Source organism: Melospiza georgiana, chromosome 17 (assembly GCF_028018845.1).
Source record: "Melospiza georgiana isolate bMelGeo1 chromosome 17, bMelGeo1.pri, whole genome shotgun sequence".
NCBI classification, from domain to species: domain Eukaryota; kingdom Metazoa; phylum Chordata; class Aves; order Passeriformes; family Passerellidae; genus Melospiza; species Melospiza georgiana.
In genome coordinates, this window is record NC_080446.1 from 11,296,116 (window position 1) to 11,314,566 (window position 18,451).

Consider the following 18,451-nt stretch of genomic DNA (forward strand, 5'->3'; position numbering starts at 1 on the left):
TGGAGGGAGATGGGAAAAGAAAAGCTTCTGTAGGCCCTCCCTGAGTTTGTTCTGTCTGAAAAGTTATCAGAATTGTTGTGACAGAAAGTAAAAGCCGGCGGCAAGGACACAAGCCCTGCAAGGACATTTCATTCTGCAGGTAAAGTTGCCTGCAAGTCATTCAATAACTGAGGGATCCCACTTAGCAAATTGTCTTGTTCTGTTTGATTGCTTTTGTGAGCTGGCAAGGTGATCCTGGCATTGAAAACACTTTGCTTCTCTTGGTGGGCTCTTCCTGCAAAAGGAGAGGGGCATTTCCTCATCCCTGCTGCAGCCAGCTGAGGGCAGGACAGAGAGGGTGGCTGCCCATCATGGGCTGCTGTAAATGCTGTTTACTGTTGGCAGGCAAAAAAAAAAACAATTTAAGAATGAATCCGACTGCTGCTTAATTCTGTTGATTTCAACAGCTCTGGTGGATAAACCCTCTAAAACTCTATTAGTTAGCAGGAAGGTTAAGAAATAATCCTATTATGTTATTCAAAAATAGGCCTGTATAGAACCCACAAGTATTAAACTCCATTAAGGCAATTTATTTTATTTTTCTTTTCAAGGAATTCTTTTACTCATAAAATTCCTGTATCAGCATGTGCACACTACTGCACAGAACTTACCTCCAACACCTCAGCATCCTGGACTTGGCAGTAAAAAATTTGGAGAAATCACGAAGGTTTATTGATAAGTCTTTCTCATAGATATGAGAGGGAAAAAAAATAAATATGAGGGAAAAAAAATTAAAAATAATCCACCCATGACTGACTCAGGTTATAGGGGAAAGCAGTGATAAAATCTGCAGAGATGTCAGACAAGTAAAGATCTAACTGATTAAAAAAATTGAAAACCTGGAGTGCTGTTTCTTTACAAAATTTGATACATCGCATTTTCTACAGTTGCCATTTCAAGCAAATGAGTCAGCTGACTTAATTAGCCTGTCAAAATAACAAGGGTGGGGGGAAAAAGATGAGGTCACATTTCAAGCTCGTCTCTTTTCTAATTTTCTGGTTGGAAAAAGAATCCCCAAACTTTCAGAAGCCCAGATTCTGAGGGAAGTGTTGAACACTTGATTTTCCCCACACTCCAGCCAAGCTGCCTCTGCTCTTTGGGGATACAACACTGTCTGCTGCTCTCCTGGCCTTCAGAGATATGAACCCCACAGAACTTTTGCTGCCTCCTTACTAAGATAGAGCTACTCAGCACCAGAGAAAATTAGATCTAGACTGAAGTCAATTTAATATCAGAGAGAAGTGTTCCCTGCCAGCCTTGGCTGCCCCAGACACCTATTTATCCATCTCACAGGTGTGCTACACAGAGTGGCAGTAGCAGCACATGCAGATGGGATTTGACATGACCTGCAGAGAGGGAAAGGAAGAATTCACTCAACCTGTCCCACTCAGGGGAGGTTTCAATGATAAACCACATTTTCTATCATGAGAACTTCCAATTTAATCAGGGGAAATCAGGGGAAAAAAACTCTTCACTAAAGAGTTCTAGTACACATTTGAGTTTCAGAGCTGTCCCTTGTCCAGACTAACAGGCTGAGTGTCAAAAGAAGGAGTGACATGCCCATAGTGTCTAAGTTTAAATTTATTTAATACGAAAAAAGTTTACAAATCCACCATGCAATCCACCATGCACTCAACCTGGATCTAGTGAGGCTAAAGTAGGACTTGGTGCTGCTTTACCCACAAAACTCTTTTAGCTACAGAGGTCTGGGTGGTTTACAAATGTTAACTAAGATCAGTTTTACTGAACCCGTGTGAAGAATAAACCGAGGACACAGACAAAGGAAGAAATGCTGTCTTTCCATTCCAGTTCTCTAGCCAGGAGACCAGGCCTGCTTTCATAACAATCTCATACAGAAAATGTTATTTCATCCCACAAGTCAACTAAGGGACTTGACTCTTCTACTCACAAAGGAAAAGTATTTCTAAACAACAAATAAACGCGTGCCTCTTATTCTGATGCAGTTATTAGAACAAGCTTTATAAATTATTCTCAGTAGATTTGGACCCAGAGGAATGTTCTCCACCTGTCTGACAGTGAAACTAGGGGCAATATCAGAGACATTCCAGATTTCTATGGAGCTTTTGCAACCATCTCTATCACTGCCATTCCTAACTCCTCAACATTGTACCCAAGGGAATGGGTCCTTTCAAGAACCCAGAGCTCTCCAAGGGGGTCATATCCATTGCAAGCAAGTTAAACTTACTGAATCCATTAACATCTTGGCAGCTGGAAGAAAAAGCTTCTTCATTGTGAACAGCACTGAGTTTGGTGGAGGTCTTGTCAGAAGAAGCCACAGGACCCATCTCCCTCTGCGTGCTGGTCTGAGTCTCCTTCTGCTTCTTGGCTAGCTTCCTTTGGGTGGTTTGGAGAGGGGAGAAAGCAAGGTCAGTTTGCCCTTGTTAAAAACTAAACAATGGCAAAATATCTTGACAAAATTACCCCACCTGGTCAGACAAAATTACCCCACCCTGTCAGATGCAAGGCATGTGACAAACAGCCCACCAGGAAACCCCGCGGGTTTTTAACGCAGTTTCTGGAGCGCGAGGAATATCGTGACAGCAGCCTGCAGCTCTCCCTCCCCGTCACTCAATGCACAAACCCGCATCACCCCAGCAGTGGGAGTGCTACCTCAGCCTGGGACAGGGTGCAATGGGTCCAAACCCTGGAGCAGGTGCCTTGGAGAGGGTGGAACAGGGCCAGCCCCAGAGCGGGTGCCGCACGCTCCAGGAGGAGCAGAGGGCTGGGGATGGGAGCACTGCTCGCTCCAGGGGACCAGGACATCTGCATCCATCCCATGGGATGCTCCTCAAGGGAGTGTGAGACCCGGCTCTGTGCCACCTGAGAGCTGGAGCAGAGTTCTGTCCGGTCCCCAAGCACAGCAGTGAGGGCAGCAGCCCTGACACAGCCTGGAACTGCTCTGGGATGCCCAGCCAGGGAACTGCTCTGGGATGCCCAGCCAGCATGCCCAGCCATGGGGCATGCTGAAGGTTGAAGTTGTTTTAGCAATGTCCAAATATGGCCCTGTTCTGGGAAAATGGGTCTTTGCTTGTTTTGAGGAGACAGCAAAAACTTTGTCAAAGGCAACAAGCATGCCTGCTCTGAAAACACTAACAAAGCTGAGAACATAAGAGGCTCCTCTTTTGCAAACACAGAGCATAATAAAATGGAGAGAAGCAGGAAAAGTAAGCTGCTAAGCTTCTACTGACATTTGACTGCCCTGTGCTTCATTTGTATCAGAGAGCAAAACCCTTTAAAAATGAATGTGTGACATTCTACAATCCACACCTTGAAAAAATATCACACAAATCCCTAGCACCAGCAAAGAACTTTGCTTACACCACTTCCCTAGATAAGAAAATAAAATAAAAGGGAGAAAAACAGATTACTGTAAGAAGGAGCTTTAGTTTTCTTTCTCTTCTCCAACTCAAAGAAGAAAAAAAATTCCTAACAACTAAATCATTTTGCAAAGAGGTTTTTATTCTCTAAAAACAACATGCTTATGGTAAGTACTACCCATCTTTCAAACTTAATTAGATTCCAAAAAAAAAGGTACTCCTTCCAACATAGTCTAACAGGCTCTATTTATGCCCAGAACATGTCAGAGTGGCATTTACAGGCAAGTTCAAGCACACAGCTGAGCCCCAGCCTTCAGGAGATGGGCAGCTTGGCCACTAAGACTTGTTTGGAAAGAAGGGTCAAAGAGAGCTAAATCCTTTGCCTATGTCTGTGAGGAAAGCCTGTTTTAAAGAAAGATAATCCAGATCAGGAGAGCACAGATTTATGGGAAAAAAACTTGGATGTTTGCTGCAAACTTTTGAAGAAACACATGTATCTCATCTGCTCAGCCAGTTGGGGTTCAGCATGTACAATTGGTGGTTCCAATCCAAGCCCAGAGCTGTTCAAATTGGGTCCATCATCCCAGGGGGCTCACTCAGATCTCCCCAAACCCCTGTGGTGCATCCACTTGTGCAGATGAAGATGCAAAGAGGGGAGCAGTCCTTGAGTGATGAAGCAAAAAGCTGGTGTTTAATGATGTTAAAAGCTTTGCTTCCAGCCTTCAACAGCCAGATTTAGGAGCTGGGAGCTGCAGACATGGGAGCCCCTGCTTTTTTTGTGCTGTGGTACCTGGGGTAACTAAAATAGCCTTGAAGTGTTTTAACTCTGCCGTGTGGATCTTTTAATCCTGATGGTTTGCTAATCGTACATGCCTGTGTGAATTCCTTGGCAACAAGAATTAAAATCACTCAGTGGGAAACACTAATCCAAAATGCAGAAGTCCTTAATAACAAGCACTCTGGACTGCTGGGGTGAGCCACTACAGACCATGACTCCAATGGTTGAAAATGGTGAATCAAAAGGGGCGACTTCCTCATTCAATGTAAGTTAAATTATTTGTGGCAATACTTATCTTTAAGTCCCCATTGCCTGGTATCTTTTCAGAAATGCCAACAGGCTACAAAGAGCAGGAATTGGCAAACTGGTTTTGTCTTTGAGTGAATGAGCAACAACATTTCTGCATGTCCTAGGCAGGAAAAAAATAACCCCAAACCCAAGCCCCTCAGTCCCCAAAGGCCTGCTTACAAAAGCCCTATGCAAAGGAGTTCTACCTGGTCCTGTAGAAGACAGAGAGGCCCCTAAAACATTGGCTTGAATGCCTAAAAAGAAAAGGTGACATGAGTTTAAAGTTCTCAATCTACCTCGCACACACAACCCAGGTCTGCATCTGAAAACGCCACAATTTTCTTTCCACAGCGCCTTATCAGTTTCCACCTTCCTCCCTCTCTGTTCCAAGAATGTAAAAATTCTTCATCTAAATTTAGAGGGAAAAGGAAGACAGATCTCTTTTGAGGATTTCAGAGCTAAGCTTGCCAGACACATCAAGGGGCTCTCAGTTTCTAAACGTGCCTTTGCTGCTGCCGTTCTGTGTCTGGAGAGAGTGGCAGCACAGGACTAAGCCTATTTGGTCCTTACCATCATTATAATTCATAGAAAAGATTAGAAAATCAAATGACTAGCACTTTCCAGAATGTTAGGGATGTGACTTAAAACCCACAGCTAGGTAGAGGTTTATTTCCCAGCACGTCAAAAAAAAAAAAAAAACCTTTTGGAAATGGAAAAGCATTTATCTAGAAATGCCGTTCCCAAAAATAGGGCGCTCCAAGAGATCTCTGTGAATCACTGACAAGCCACGCTGGTGACATGGCTCCTGCTGCCCCCAGTGCCCTGCACAGAGCCTCTGCAACACCCCAACAAAGCTGCTCTGGGAGCATCAGTGTCAGTCATGGGCTGGCTGCGTGCCCACAGTGTCCCCAGCACAGCTGACACCCCTCATGGAGCAGACACCTCCCCACTCATGCAATATGCAGCTGAAAAGGGGAGGGAATAAAGGACCAGGCAGATATTGGGGGGAAAAGAGTGTGATACAATCGACACAGAATGTCAGGATGTGCATAAAATGATCTTAATGCTGGTTTACATCCAAGGGTAAAGGGAAATGTGGCAAGAAGGAGGCAGGAGTCCATGGATGGAGTTTACGGGGTTGCTCTTCTCAGTTTGGAAATGAAAAGATGATGTTTGCAAGCAGCACACACACAGAGGAGGGGTGAGACAGAAAGATGCTCAAAGCTGAGTGAAAAAATGAAACCAGCTGTATAATCAGGCAGTTGATGCTGACCCCACTAAAGCAAGGAGAAAAGCCATAGGCAGTGAACACAAGTGTGAATTTGAGGGGAAAAAAAAGATGGAGATTTGATTTGGTTATTTTTTGAAACTTCTACTCCTATCAGAGACTAGACATAAAATCTGAAGCACTATATTAAAATTGTGGGAGTTCTACTTAAACAGTCAAGGAATGCAAACCTGCTATCAAGCACAAACCATTTACTGCCATGGGCATTAATCAGGAAGCTCCAGCAATATTTTCTGTTAGAACGATCTGCAGGATCAGATTCCTGTTTCATGGAGGTTTGGATGACTGTCAGGGATTATTTTTTAAAAGCAGCTTCAAACTCTTCTCTAACTTTTTCTATCAATTCTACATGCATGAACATTAAATCTGTAACTGCCACTCCTGGAGAACTCTCGTGCACGTACGTTGACAGATATAATTTTAGATGTTTCCAAGGATGGATTTTGTACACTGTGGTGTAGATTTGCATGCACAGGTAATTTAGACATTAGGTATAGATCATGTAAGTTAAACATGAAATTTCCTCCTACAGACACAAATTGCGTATTGCTCATTTTCAATAAGCAATTTGAGAAAGTAAAAAAAAAAAAAAATAATAAAATTCCTTTTAGAGAATTGTGCGTAGCAAACTCCTAGGAGTACACCTGTAATTTGTGATGGAATCTGCTCCAATTCAAGGCAGGCAGTGATGAACCATGCAAATCCCAGGGAACACCGATCAAACAGCAGATCTATTGGAAAGGATCTCCATGCCCTAAACCTGTGGTAGACGACAAATCCAATTTGGAAGAATGGTTTCATGCTGGTTTAAAACTAAGGACATGGCGCTGTAACTGGTGATCACTGACTGGGTGATCCTGTTGCTCTGACTGAGGATTGGAGAGGGCTCTGCTGCCAACACTGCTCTTCAAATCAGACACGTGCCACAGGGGCTCACACAAAGGACAGGAAAGGTAAAGCTGGAAATGATCTACAAGCAAAGGCCAAAGGAAATGTGGACCTTTAATCTAGAGAAGAGGAAATCAGGTAGGGCTGATAGGCTTTTAGACATGAAAACACACCAGAGGGGAGTTGTTCTCCTGTCACAGACATGTTTTATAAAAAATCCTTTCCTTAGGATTTTTCCTCCTGAGAAGCTGACAGGCGTCAGGAAACAAAATGTAAACATTGATTATCTGCTGCTGTGGAATGCAACAGGTGCATCTGTGATTGGGCCATGTCAGTTGTTTTTAATTAATGGCCAATCACAGCCCAGCTGTCCTGACTGTCTTGGTCAGTCACAAGCCTTTCTTATCATTCTTTTTCTATTCTTAGCTAGCCTTCTGATGAAGCCCATTCTTCTATTATTTTAGTATAGTTTAATATAATATATATCATAAAATAATAAGTCAGCCTTCTGAAACATGGAGTCAGATCCTCGTCTCTTCCCTCATCCTGGGACCCCTGTGAACACGGTCACATTCTCGCTGCTTGCAGGGGCTGGGGAGTGGGAAGCTCTGGGGAAGCTGCTCATCCTAAACTGGGGAAGAGCTCCATGCAGGAGGAGCTGCCCATCCATCTCTGAAGCCAGGGGGGCAGCAGGCAGGGAAATGCTGGTCACTAGAGGGGTGTGAGAAGAGCCAGAGGAGTGGGAGCTCAGGGCAGTGCTCTGTCACACAACTGCTCCACGCTCTGGATTACATGTGTGCTTCCTCACCTGCCCCTGCTAAACCTGCTTCCAACACCTGCTCTGCTGAAGCCAGGCTGTGGCACGAGCAGAGGGAGGTTGCTGTAGTAAAGCTGTAGTAAAGGTGTAGTGAAGAGCAAAGGCCAATGTCACAGAGCAAACTTCACAGGGCAGGAGAAAGTGGAGATAAGCCAAAAGAATGCCCTGAGTGTTTTGTGCTGTGGGTGTACAAGCACAGGCTCTTGAGAGTATGATCTAAGCTTCACTTGATCAAATTAATCACTACTTGTGGGGGACTTTTTTTATATTTATTTTTTAGTTTTACTTACAACCAGACTTTAGACAAGCCAGGTGCACGTGGGAGCCATGCAGTATTAGTCTCTGCTGGTACAGACACCCACAAACCCTGCCCTCTGCAAGGCTGAGGCTTGCAATCACCATACAGACACGTTCTAAATACCATCTCATCTACTTTCTGCATTTTGATATATTATTTTTTAATTTGCTTTCATTAGACAAGCATAGTCACTGATTAATGATCCTGTTTTTCCATCATCTGATGAGAAAAGCACCTAATGAGAATGTTTCTTCTTAAAATCCTGATTTAGCAAGCTGACCTGTGCAGGCAGATCCCACCATCCATGGAAATACTTGGAGATATTTATGTGTAAATGTGGCTCTACAGAGGTACACTTCTAAATAAAATAAAGGGATGTTTTTCTTTTCAAATGTCCCACAGATGGTGGCAATAAATTCAGCATAAACTTTGTTATCTCAAAAAAATCCAAGTATAAATTTAGCTTAATAACCTTTGCAATGTCTCCCATGAAAAGAAACTCCCAGCTAAAACCACCCAACAATTAAACCTGGTGTGAAATTCCAAGTGGGAGTTAAAGGGGCTTCCTACATTGCAATCATGTCCCTGGAGCTCTGGGCAGTTCAGGGAAAAGAAAAACATCTAGGCCATTGAGTCCTCTTTTCTAATAAATAACATTAAACTGAGTGCTTGTAACACATACATGAATCTCTGTATTTCCAAAATTCTTCCCTGGTCTCATACTGCTCTTGATTAAATTTCATTCTGCAGCCATTACCCAGCCCAGGAGAAAGAAACAAACCAAAACAAACAACCCACACACAGAAAACATTTCCATTTATTTTCCTGGTGAGCAAATAATAAAATCATGATTTGGATTGCTGCAGTTGAAAATACTGTTGCAAAAGAGGTGTCTGTCACTAGATGCAAACCCTTCTGTAAACTGGATGAATTGCTGTCTGTGCTTTACAGCTTCAGCTGGGAATAAAACCAACATCTTCCAGACCTGGCTGGGCTGATATCTTACACTGCACATTAAACTGAAGTGCAGAGAGAAAGCAGCAATTCTGTCCCAGCCTCAGACACCATTTGTGTTGGTGTAAATACAGAGTAACTCCTCTGGAAAGGTTCAGGCACAGGGATGCGAGGAGTGCTCCAGGACGAGAACTCCTAATTCCATCTCTGTCTCCCCACAGGATCTCAACCCACAAGCAATCACCTTTGCTGATGGGTAAACTGAGGCACACAAGATGATGCTGACCCTGCACAATGAGTTACAACTCAGGAATCGAAGTCTCCTGGGTTGTATTTCCATTTAAAGCATGCTAAAGATCTTTATGGCCTTCTCTTTCATCCTTTCCTATATGTTGTGGGAAGCTTTTAATCGTGTGTCTATACAAGAATCCCACAACTATTTACCTAATAACTATGCATGCCCAAAGCAGCTGCTCCTATAAGTGAATATTTTGGACTGGTCTCACCAGTCAGAGTGCAGGTACTCAACCATCTCACAAAATCAGATTTTCCAGTCCTGAACTGCAGCAGAACACAAGAACTGGCTGAGGGCAGAGCTCCAGTCTAGAGATGACCAAAATGTTGTGGCCTGACTCTGTAAAGACCAGGTACTCCTCAAAAAAGTCTCTGTGACTTTAACAGAATTATCATTTTGAGCTGCTTGGAATTTAATAGAATTATCATTATAGAATTATCATTATAGAACTGTTTGGAAGAGTTAGGATAGGAGATTTTGGTCCCTAACAAGAAGACAGAAGATGACAAATACTTAGGAGGAGTTATCTGAAAGCAGACAAGAATTGCTCTAAGAAACACTGCTTTGAAGTCCAGAAACTGAAATCAAACATGAAGGGATACAGTCCATATGGTCACATTTAAAGATCTGCCAGCAGATCTATTTGGGAACCAGCTTTTCAATACTGGTAACTCATTCAACTGAATTTTGCTTCAGGACTAAATAATTCATGCAAGGTCATAGCATAGAAACCAATTCTTTTTTTTTTAAAAAAATCTGTATATATCCACATTGCTGCTGTTATTTCCACAACATTTCAAATAAACTGAAATCCAACCTCTCTGCTCATAGGAGTCCAGGGCAATTTGAATCAAGTTTGGGTAAGAATTGCACAGTCCTTAGCAATTCCAATGAAACACCCTATTTCATGTGAAACTTGAAACATGAAACTCAGTAGAACTTCACTGTATGCTCCTTCATGGGCTCTCCTGCTTCCTTCCCTCACTACTGGAACATCCCTTTTACCTTGATTGTTGCTCAAGGGGGAAAAATTCCGAAGCAGAGCTTGGTTTTCCCAGTGCAGGGAACAGACCAGATGTGAGCCAAGAACGCAGAGCCTGGTGCATGTCACAGACACATTTTATGGAAAATCCTTTCCTTAGGATTTTTTCCTCCTGAGAAGCTGAGAGGCCTCAGGAACAAAATGTAAACATTGATTATCTGCTGCTGTGGAATGCAACAGGTGCATCTGTGATTGGTCTCATGTGGTTGTTTTTAATTAATGGCCAATCACAGTCAGCTGGCTCAGACTCTCTGTCCGAGACAGAAGCTTTTGTTATCATTTTCTTTCTTTTTCTATTCTTAGCCAGCCTTCTGATGAAATCCTTTCTTCTATTCTTTTAGTATAGTTTTAATCTAATATTTATAATAAAATAATAAATCATCCTTCTGAAACATGGAGTCAGATCCTCGTCTCTTCCCTCATCCTCAGACCCCTGTGAACACTGTCACAGGTGCTGGCAGTGTCTATGGTGAGGTCACTGCTGATGTGGTGCCTCCAGCCTGCAGAGCTGTCCCTGGGACAGCACCAGAGCTAAGGGTGAGCTCCTTGCAGAGCGTTTTGGGTGTGGTACTGGGGAGGAAAAGCTCTGTGAATTCTGCAAGCTGAGCCCCAGCCTCCAGTGGCTCCTTTGAACACTCAGCTTGCCTGATGGCACCTCTGGCTTTTCCCTGGTGTGATGTGCTGCAAGGTGGACATCTGCCTCATTAAACCTTATTAAAGCCCTTCCTTCTGCCTCTGCTGAAGCTCATTGCAACCCCGGGCTGGGGTGACCCTCCTGAGGGTTTTCTCTTCACTTTTCCTGAGTCACTGCACTGATCTCTGAGGAAAAGGGGTCCAGCAAAGTGACCCACAGCAAACAGACCCTTGTGCTTGTTCTGGCAGAACAATCCTCAGCTGACTGCTTAAAGCAATGTTGTCCAGCTGTAAAACGGGTCACAGAGGGCTCGGAAGTTGATTCATCTCTTTAAACACACAGATCTCAAAATAAAATAAAGCAGGGAACATGCTGACCACACACTGCCTGCTGGAAAAAGAAAGAATTATAATGGCACTGAATTTCTCAGGCAGTGGTGCTACTGGTTGTAAGGAAACCAAACAGTAAAGCATGAGAAATGTGCAGAAGAGGAAAGGTTCTAGCAATAAATTCAACTAGCTCCTAGCACCTTTGGGTTAGAAACAGCCCCTACTTTACACTGAGTTAACCTCCTCTTTAATCTGACTACTTGAGGTCAAATCCCATTCTGGGTGGAACCAGTGGGAGGTCTAGAGGAAACGGAGTTGCTCTGCATTTACAATTACATCACTGGGCAAAGTCAAGACTCCTGATGGTGTCCTAAGGCTCCTCACATGCTTGGGAAGTGGGGAAGGTTCCTCCTTCAACAGCTTCCTGACAGGTCATGGAGAAACAAAACCCCTCCAAGCAGTGGTGACTAGGGATCCTCCTTTGCCCTGTTCTTTGGACATAAAGCAACTCCTTATGGAGAAGAAATCCTTTGCCCTGTTCTTTGGACATAAAGCAATTTGTATGGAAAGGAAATCAGCTCCAGTTAAAATGGCAGCACATCAACCTCTCATTCTCCTGACTTGCTGAAACCAGAAAAAAAGCACCAAGATGAGCCAAGGAGGAACTGCAGGGAGGGCAAAGGAGGCAGATCCTGGAGCAGCAGACCAGGAGGGGCTGTCAGGGCTGGTGTGGCCCTCTGGACAGCTCTGTGGGTTTCAAGCCCTGACAAGCCTGGCAGGCTCTGGGGAAGGGTTGGTGCCAGGGACAGAGCTCCTGCTGCTGCTGAGAGCTGGAGAGGGCAGAGCTGTTGCTGTCCCCAGCAGCTGCTGCCCTCCCCATCCCTCCCAGCCCTCTGATGGCAGCACAGGCCTCAGCTCGCTTCTCCAGGACTTTTTCCTCACATCATTGATCCAGCTCTCTCCTCCCCCAGATCCTCAGACAACCATTAGCATGGCAGAAACAGCTTGGCCCTGATTGCTTCCCATCCCCTCAATCTTTAGGCAACAGATGGCTCTGGAAGTACTGATGTGTGAAGCATTTTCATGTGCCTTAACAACTGCCTTAATTATGCAGCATTGTCATTAGGACTGGACAGGTGATTTAGATCTGAATATCTGAACCACTTCATCATCCAATGATCGAAACCAACACTCAGAACCTGGCAGCCCCAGGAACAGGGATGTTTGCTGGGATAATGTCAACTCCCAGTTGTAAGAAACCTTAAGGTTTTTAAAAAGCTTACCCCCATGGCTGAGAAATTCCCAACAATCACTTTCAGGTGTCAATTTTCCTGAAGTGTGGCTACAAGCAAAAAGGTGCACTTGGGACGCTCTGTATTTGTTCATTAGCATTTACAGAACCATAGAATCATTTATGTTGGAAAAGATTTCCAAAATCGTCGAGTCCAACTGTTCCTCCAGCACTACTGTGCCCATCCCTAAACCCTGTCCCCAAGTGCCACAACTTTTAAATAAATGCCTCAGTGTGACTCCATCACTTCCCTGGGCCACATGTTCTGGTGCTGGACAGCCCTTTTGGTGAAGAAATTTTTCCTGATATCCAATCTAAAGATGAATATCCAGTTTGAAGAGTTATAAACCATAACTGGCATATCTGTGGACATTCATATGTTTGCAGGCACAGCTACAGGTGCAGTGGGAAAATGGGGAAAACAACAGCGTGCAACTGGGAAAATAAAACACATTCTGCTGGAAGGACAAGGATAAATGGAGAGATAAAAAAATTAAAAAAAAAAAAAGAGAAACAAAAATAAAAAAATAAAACAAAGCACAAAATTACCACAGGGAGAGCATGCTCAAAAAACCTCATCCCCAGTCAAGTACTTACAAGTAATAGGAGTAGGAATATGCATTTCTTCTAAATATTGATGGCCAGTCAGATGAACAAAATATCCAAAAGGAGAAAAAGAGAAAAGCACATAATTAGATTTAGGTGAACTCCAGGTTTCTTTTTCAATATATAAAGTGTTTTTACTGTTTTCTGTACTGAGATCCTGTTTGCCTACACTTGTTTTGGGAGCTGTACATTGGTGAGGAATAAATAGAAACTGAACTGGAGACAGGTTGTGTTTCCACTTCTGCCACCATGAATAAATCCCCTCACCTTTAATTCCCTCACTTTATCATGTCAGTACCATGGGCAAATAGATTTAATTTTGCCTCTCAAGTGCTTTGATATTTTTGAAATGGAAAAAGATGTCAGAGCTATTAATACAAATAACAATAAATAGGGAAGTGACAATGTAAGAACGCCACAATTTTGGAATATTTAGACAATGAGCAAATTGTCTAATGATAAATCAAGCTTCATCAAACTCTAAAATGCAAATAGTTCATTAACAATTCAAGCATCACTCCATATTTATAGCTGAGCACTGGGGGCATGCATTAGCTTTCTGCATCACTGTGATTAAAGCATTTTCTACCACAGTTTTTCAACAATTCATTTCACAACATTTTGAGCAGCACCACTAACTGAGCCTTGGCACTCAATTCTAGTTTAAGAAATTGTGTATTTACCCTTTCATAGCTGGAAAGGGGCTTCTCTGAAAAGACTGCTTCACAACAGACCTAGCCCAGGGAATTAGAGATTTACCACCAGCCACAAGAAGCCACAGAAGCAGCAGCAGTGGTCAAGACAGAGAAAATGAAACACAAATTTCAACTTATTGCACAGCTTTAAAAGCTCATCCTTGAAGATACTAGGATGACCAGGAATCACTTAGAAATACAAATGCAGCTTTCAGCGTTCACTTTTATGGTTGCTCTAAACACAACTTCCATAAGCACAGGTGGAAACCAGGCTGAGCTCAGTCACTCTGCACAATCACCCTCTGTGTGTGCACACCTGGGGTAAAGAGTTCATGAGGGTTTCACTGAAGTGCCATGGTTTTCCTGCTGATGGCCTTTGCTAGAAACCTGCTCTTTTGGCCAGATTCCTGATGCGTGCCACATTCTTGGGTTTCTGCGGTTGAGATGGCCCTGAGGTATCAGAAAGTCTCTTTTTTTCCCAGTCCCACGACTGAAGAAGTTGAAATTCCTCAGCTCTGCTTTTCAAGGTTGTTTATTTTCTCTTCTCTATTCCATTCTTTCTCTGACCTGCTGAGATCTGTCCAGCAGGTCGGGTTGTGGCACAGTCCCTGCCCTTGGGCTGGTGTTGGCTTTTTATACTAAAAACTGGATGCACTTTATTGACAATAATTTTCCAGTATCTATCACCTATGTTAGACAGTTTGTCTCTAAACCAATCCAAAAGTGCCACCATCACAGCAGAAGATGGAGGACAAGAAGGAGGAGAAGGACAGGACAAACCCAGATTCCTCCATCGTGCCTCTTGAACCCCCATTCTAATCCCCCAAAATTCTACTTTTTCACCCTGTGACAAATTCGCTATCATTCTACTCAAACTCCTGTGGCTTGTAACTCTTTACACAAAGTTGGGAATTGTTTCCATGGGCTAAAATCGAAGGCACAGTTGTGTTTGACTCCGTGCCAAGGTCTCTGATTCCCTGCCAGGGTCTCGGATCACTCAGGGCAGCCAGAGGAATATTCTGGATCCTGACACCACATTATAAGAAGGGCACTGATTCCATGGTACACCTGGATGTATTTTAACTAAATAATTTAAATCTCCCGAAGGCAGCAATTCTGCCCTAGCAATGCACCAGTTAAGGTGCAGTGATTGCCACTGATCTTTTCTGTGAAAATCCAAATTCCAGCCTCTAAACAAAGGGAAACACGACCAAGATGTAGAAAATGAGAGCACAGGCAGCTGAACCCCTGAAATCCCCCAAATAATTCCATTAAACCAAGCCCTGGGAGAGGCCAGACCTGGGCTCACACAGCTCTATTGACTGGAAGTGTCCCCTTGAACACCCTCCTGTTCTTTCTGCTGCTCTCCTGGCTGGGCCACAGACATCTGGGATCCCACCAGACTCTCAGCCCTCATTAAAAACCTTCACATCCCTCCAGGCTGCAGGGGAAAGCTCACAAAGGTTTGATCCATAAAGACAGAAAATAAAGGAAGACAAACAAAAGGAGGATTGTGTTTTGAAATTGGACATTTTGGCTTAAATTCTTCCAAAACATGCAACCTGAAATAAGGACTTTACTAAAGAATATTTCAAGGATTAACTGTGAGGACTGGTCAGAGTTATGGTTCAGTAAAAACATGACCTGGTCCAAGAAAATAGAACACAGCCCAAGCCCTGCCTGTCTCCCACCCGAAACAGGGACACAGGGGGGACACAGGTCACTCAACATGCAAATGTCCCTTTCTCTAATTCTGTCCTACAGCCTGGGTATGTTCTGCCCAAGAGGCTTTGGGATTTTATTTAATTAGTTTAAGGTAACACCTAAATCCTAATCCAGAATAAGGAGCTGAATTTTCATAGGAGGAAATAATCCTGGACCCTACATAGCCCCAGATCTCCTTTTTTTGCTACCGACAGCAGTTTAAAGCACTTGTTTACAGTGCATCCATGACAGGCTGTCTGATCCTATTTATTCAGTCTCATATTTAAAGGGGTCAGTGGAGGCTTTGTCTGCTCAAACACACCAGCCTGAGAGGTGTCACATTCTTCACTCCAGGGAAACACAAGGCACGATTACACCAGAATTAAAACTTTCCAGATGAAATCAGAACAGAGACCCAAATCAAATAATCTGGGGAGGGGCAAAGTCAAAGGGTATTTCCTCCTGAATTTTTTTTTTTCTTTTTTCCTTTTGTTTTTATAAAATTATTTTGCATACTCTCTTACACAAATGTATTTAAATAATATTAAGGAAAAAACAACAAGCTGCTTGGAGGATTAGAAATATTTTCATACAATAAAAATGAGATCTCTCAGGATATGTATCTGTTAATGAAAGAATGTGGTTCTGCCTTTTGTGAGCACATACACTCACGTAGGCATGGATGACCACCTCTAAATTAACAGGTTAAATTATCACAGAATCAAAGTGGTTTGGATTGGAATGGACCTTAAAGATTATTCCAATCCCCCTACCATGGCAGGGACACCTTCCACTGTCCCAGGTGCTCCCAGCCCTGTCCAGCCTGGCCTTGGGCACTGCCAGGGATCCAGGGGCAGCCACAGCTGCTCTGGGCACCCTGTGCCAGGGCCTCAGCACCTTCAGAGTGAAGAATCTCTTCCTGATATCCAATCTAAATTTAATCTCCTTCAGTTTGAAGCCATCCCCCCTTGTCCTGTCCCTACATGTCCTTGTGTGAGGTTTCTCTCCATTATGTTGCAGTTTTTATATTTCACATACATGTAATGATGATACTATGGCTTAACTCCTGGAGTTAGTGGGTTCCCAAAACCAAGAAAACAAACTGTTAATGGTTTTGATTTTAAATACTGTAAGACAGTCATGTTAAAACCAGAAATTTATATGCACACACAATTTTGATATAGATCTATAGATATAGAAACTTTAGCAGATTTTACACAACCCTAAGTTTCAACTAAAACTTTCAGACAACAAACATGACATCAAAACCAAATTTTCCATTGTATAAATACACTGGTTGTCTTAATTTAGCTTCACATATCTGACTGAACCCTCTAAAACTTTATCAGCCCTCAGAAAGTTTTGAGTTCCTGGAATTTTTTGCAATTTGTTCTGCTGAAACTGTGAGAAACTGGGCACTGCTTGCTCATGCTCTGTGTCTGAAAGGTTCCAAGCACTGTGCTGCCAACCTGGTGAGTGCCACAGAACAAAAAGAGGCTCTTGATGATACCAGTGCTTATCTCAAACCAATGTCTTCCTCCTCTTCTAATGCCTCTCATTGCTCTCTGTTAACAAAATGCTTCATCCAGGAAATCCTGTGCCTGTTCCCAAAGAGCTGTGATGCCCTGGACAATGGACAAATGCCACTGGGATATTTTCCAGCTGCATTTGAAGACAGCATCTCAAGTTCAGCTCATTAAATTATTTTTCTGAATTGTTGCCTTGCAAGGCTACACTATTTGTACACCAAGGCCTTGGTGCACTGGGAAGGGAGCTGTTTTTAAAATGAAGCTAACGCAAACATGGAATGCAAGAGCTTAAGCTCCAAATGCCTCTGTTTGCAAAATTAAAGGAGAACTCTGCTGTTAAAGTGCTCTCTCAGAAGAGCTCAAGCTTTCAGCTCTGCTCCTCCAGAAGCTCCAATCCATTTGTGGCACAAATCAGCTTCTCCTTTTATAAAAGCTGGTCCCAACCCACACTGGTTTACAAATGCAATGAGCCTGACAGGCTGAGGCTCATGCTCAGGGCACATTGTCCATATGGAGCTGGACAGGGCTAGTGGTGCCCATCCAAGGGAGCCCAGCAGGGATGTGATCAGCAGCTCTGGAGGGGCTGGAGGTGAGCTACAGCCTCCCACACCTCATCCTGCACTCAGAGATTCTAAATGGGAAAAGATTTTAAAGTCAATGAGGCAGTTTATTCCTTATTTCAGTGTTCCTTCCAGCAGGTATCCCTGCAAATTGCAGCAAACAGATCCACACTGCAGGGATTCTGCCTGTCTGCCCTGGGAGGGGCTGTGGAAACAACACAGGGGAAACTGCAATTTTCCAGCTCTAGGGAAAAAAGGGGAGAATTTAGATTTCTAATACTCCCACTCACCTCCTTTCCAATGTTAACTTTGAAGAAAATTGCCCAGGTTTACAGAGCCTATGGCAAAACCAGCCAGAGCAAGGTTCTGTGAGTGGGACATCACCCCCAAATTCAGCAAACATTGCTGCTCCAGGGACCTGCCAAGCTCAGCTGAAGGTCCTGGGCACTGTCTCAGGGGCCAGCTCAGCTCACCAGGAGCTTGGGAACTTTCACACAGAGCAATGGATCCTCAGTGCCCAACCTCTGGGACTCATTCTGCACTAGGAGTAATTTTGCCTGGGGGTTTGTCTGTGTAATCTGGGAGATAATAACTTAGGTTGTAGCAGTCATGACAGCCAAAGCATCAGAAAAGTGTTGGAAAAATGGTTGGGATGAAGCAGCCACAGCTTCTCTGGGCACCCTGTGCCAGGGCCTCACCTCTCTCACAGGGAAGAATTCCTTCCTAATATCCAATCTAACCCTCCTCTCTGTCAGCTTGAAGCCATTCCCCTGTCCTGTCACTGCAGCCCCTTCTGAGCTGTCTCTCTCCATCTTTCTTGTGCTGTCTCTCTCCATCTTTCTGTAGGCTCCCTACAAGTACTGGAAGGCCACAACTGGGTCACTCCAAACCTTCTCTTCCCCAGAGTCTCTCAGCCTTTCCTGGTAGGAGAGGTTCTCATTATATCCCCTTTATCCCATGCTACTTTGTGACTTATCCCTTGACATTAATTATCAATTAATTATCATTATCTCTTTGCAGTAACAGCCATTCTTTTGTTGCTGGATGTCCCAAAACTGGAATTTCCTCTGGACCCTTA

At 43.6% G+C, this 18,451-nt stretch overlaps 1 protein-coding gene across 5 annotated transcripts in view; it reads right to left on the reverse strand.

The window, feature by feature from the left end:
- PTPRT (protein tyrosine phosphatase receptor type T) overlaps positions 1–18,451 on the reverse strand; it is a 491,783-nt gene that overhangs the window by 61,376 nt on the left and 411,956 nt on the right. For 3 of the 5 annotated variants that reach the window (XM_058036502.1, XM_058036501.1, XM_058036499.1), the window contains exons 15-17: positions 12,877–12,906; positions 4,650–4,697; positions 2,246–2,394 (exon numbers count right to left, since the gene is read on the reverse strand). In XM_058036502.1, the coding sequence (XP_057892485.1) occupies positions 2,246–2,394; positions 4,650–4,697; positions 12,877–12,906 (227 nt within the window). The remainder of the gene's footprint in view (positions 1–2,245; positions 2,395–4,649; positions 4,698–12,876; positions 12,907–18,451) is intronic. The other 2 variants (XM_058036503.1, XM_058036500.1) reach the window with 1 other exon arrangement.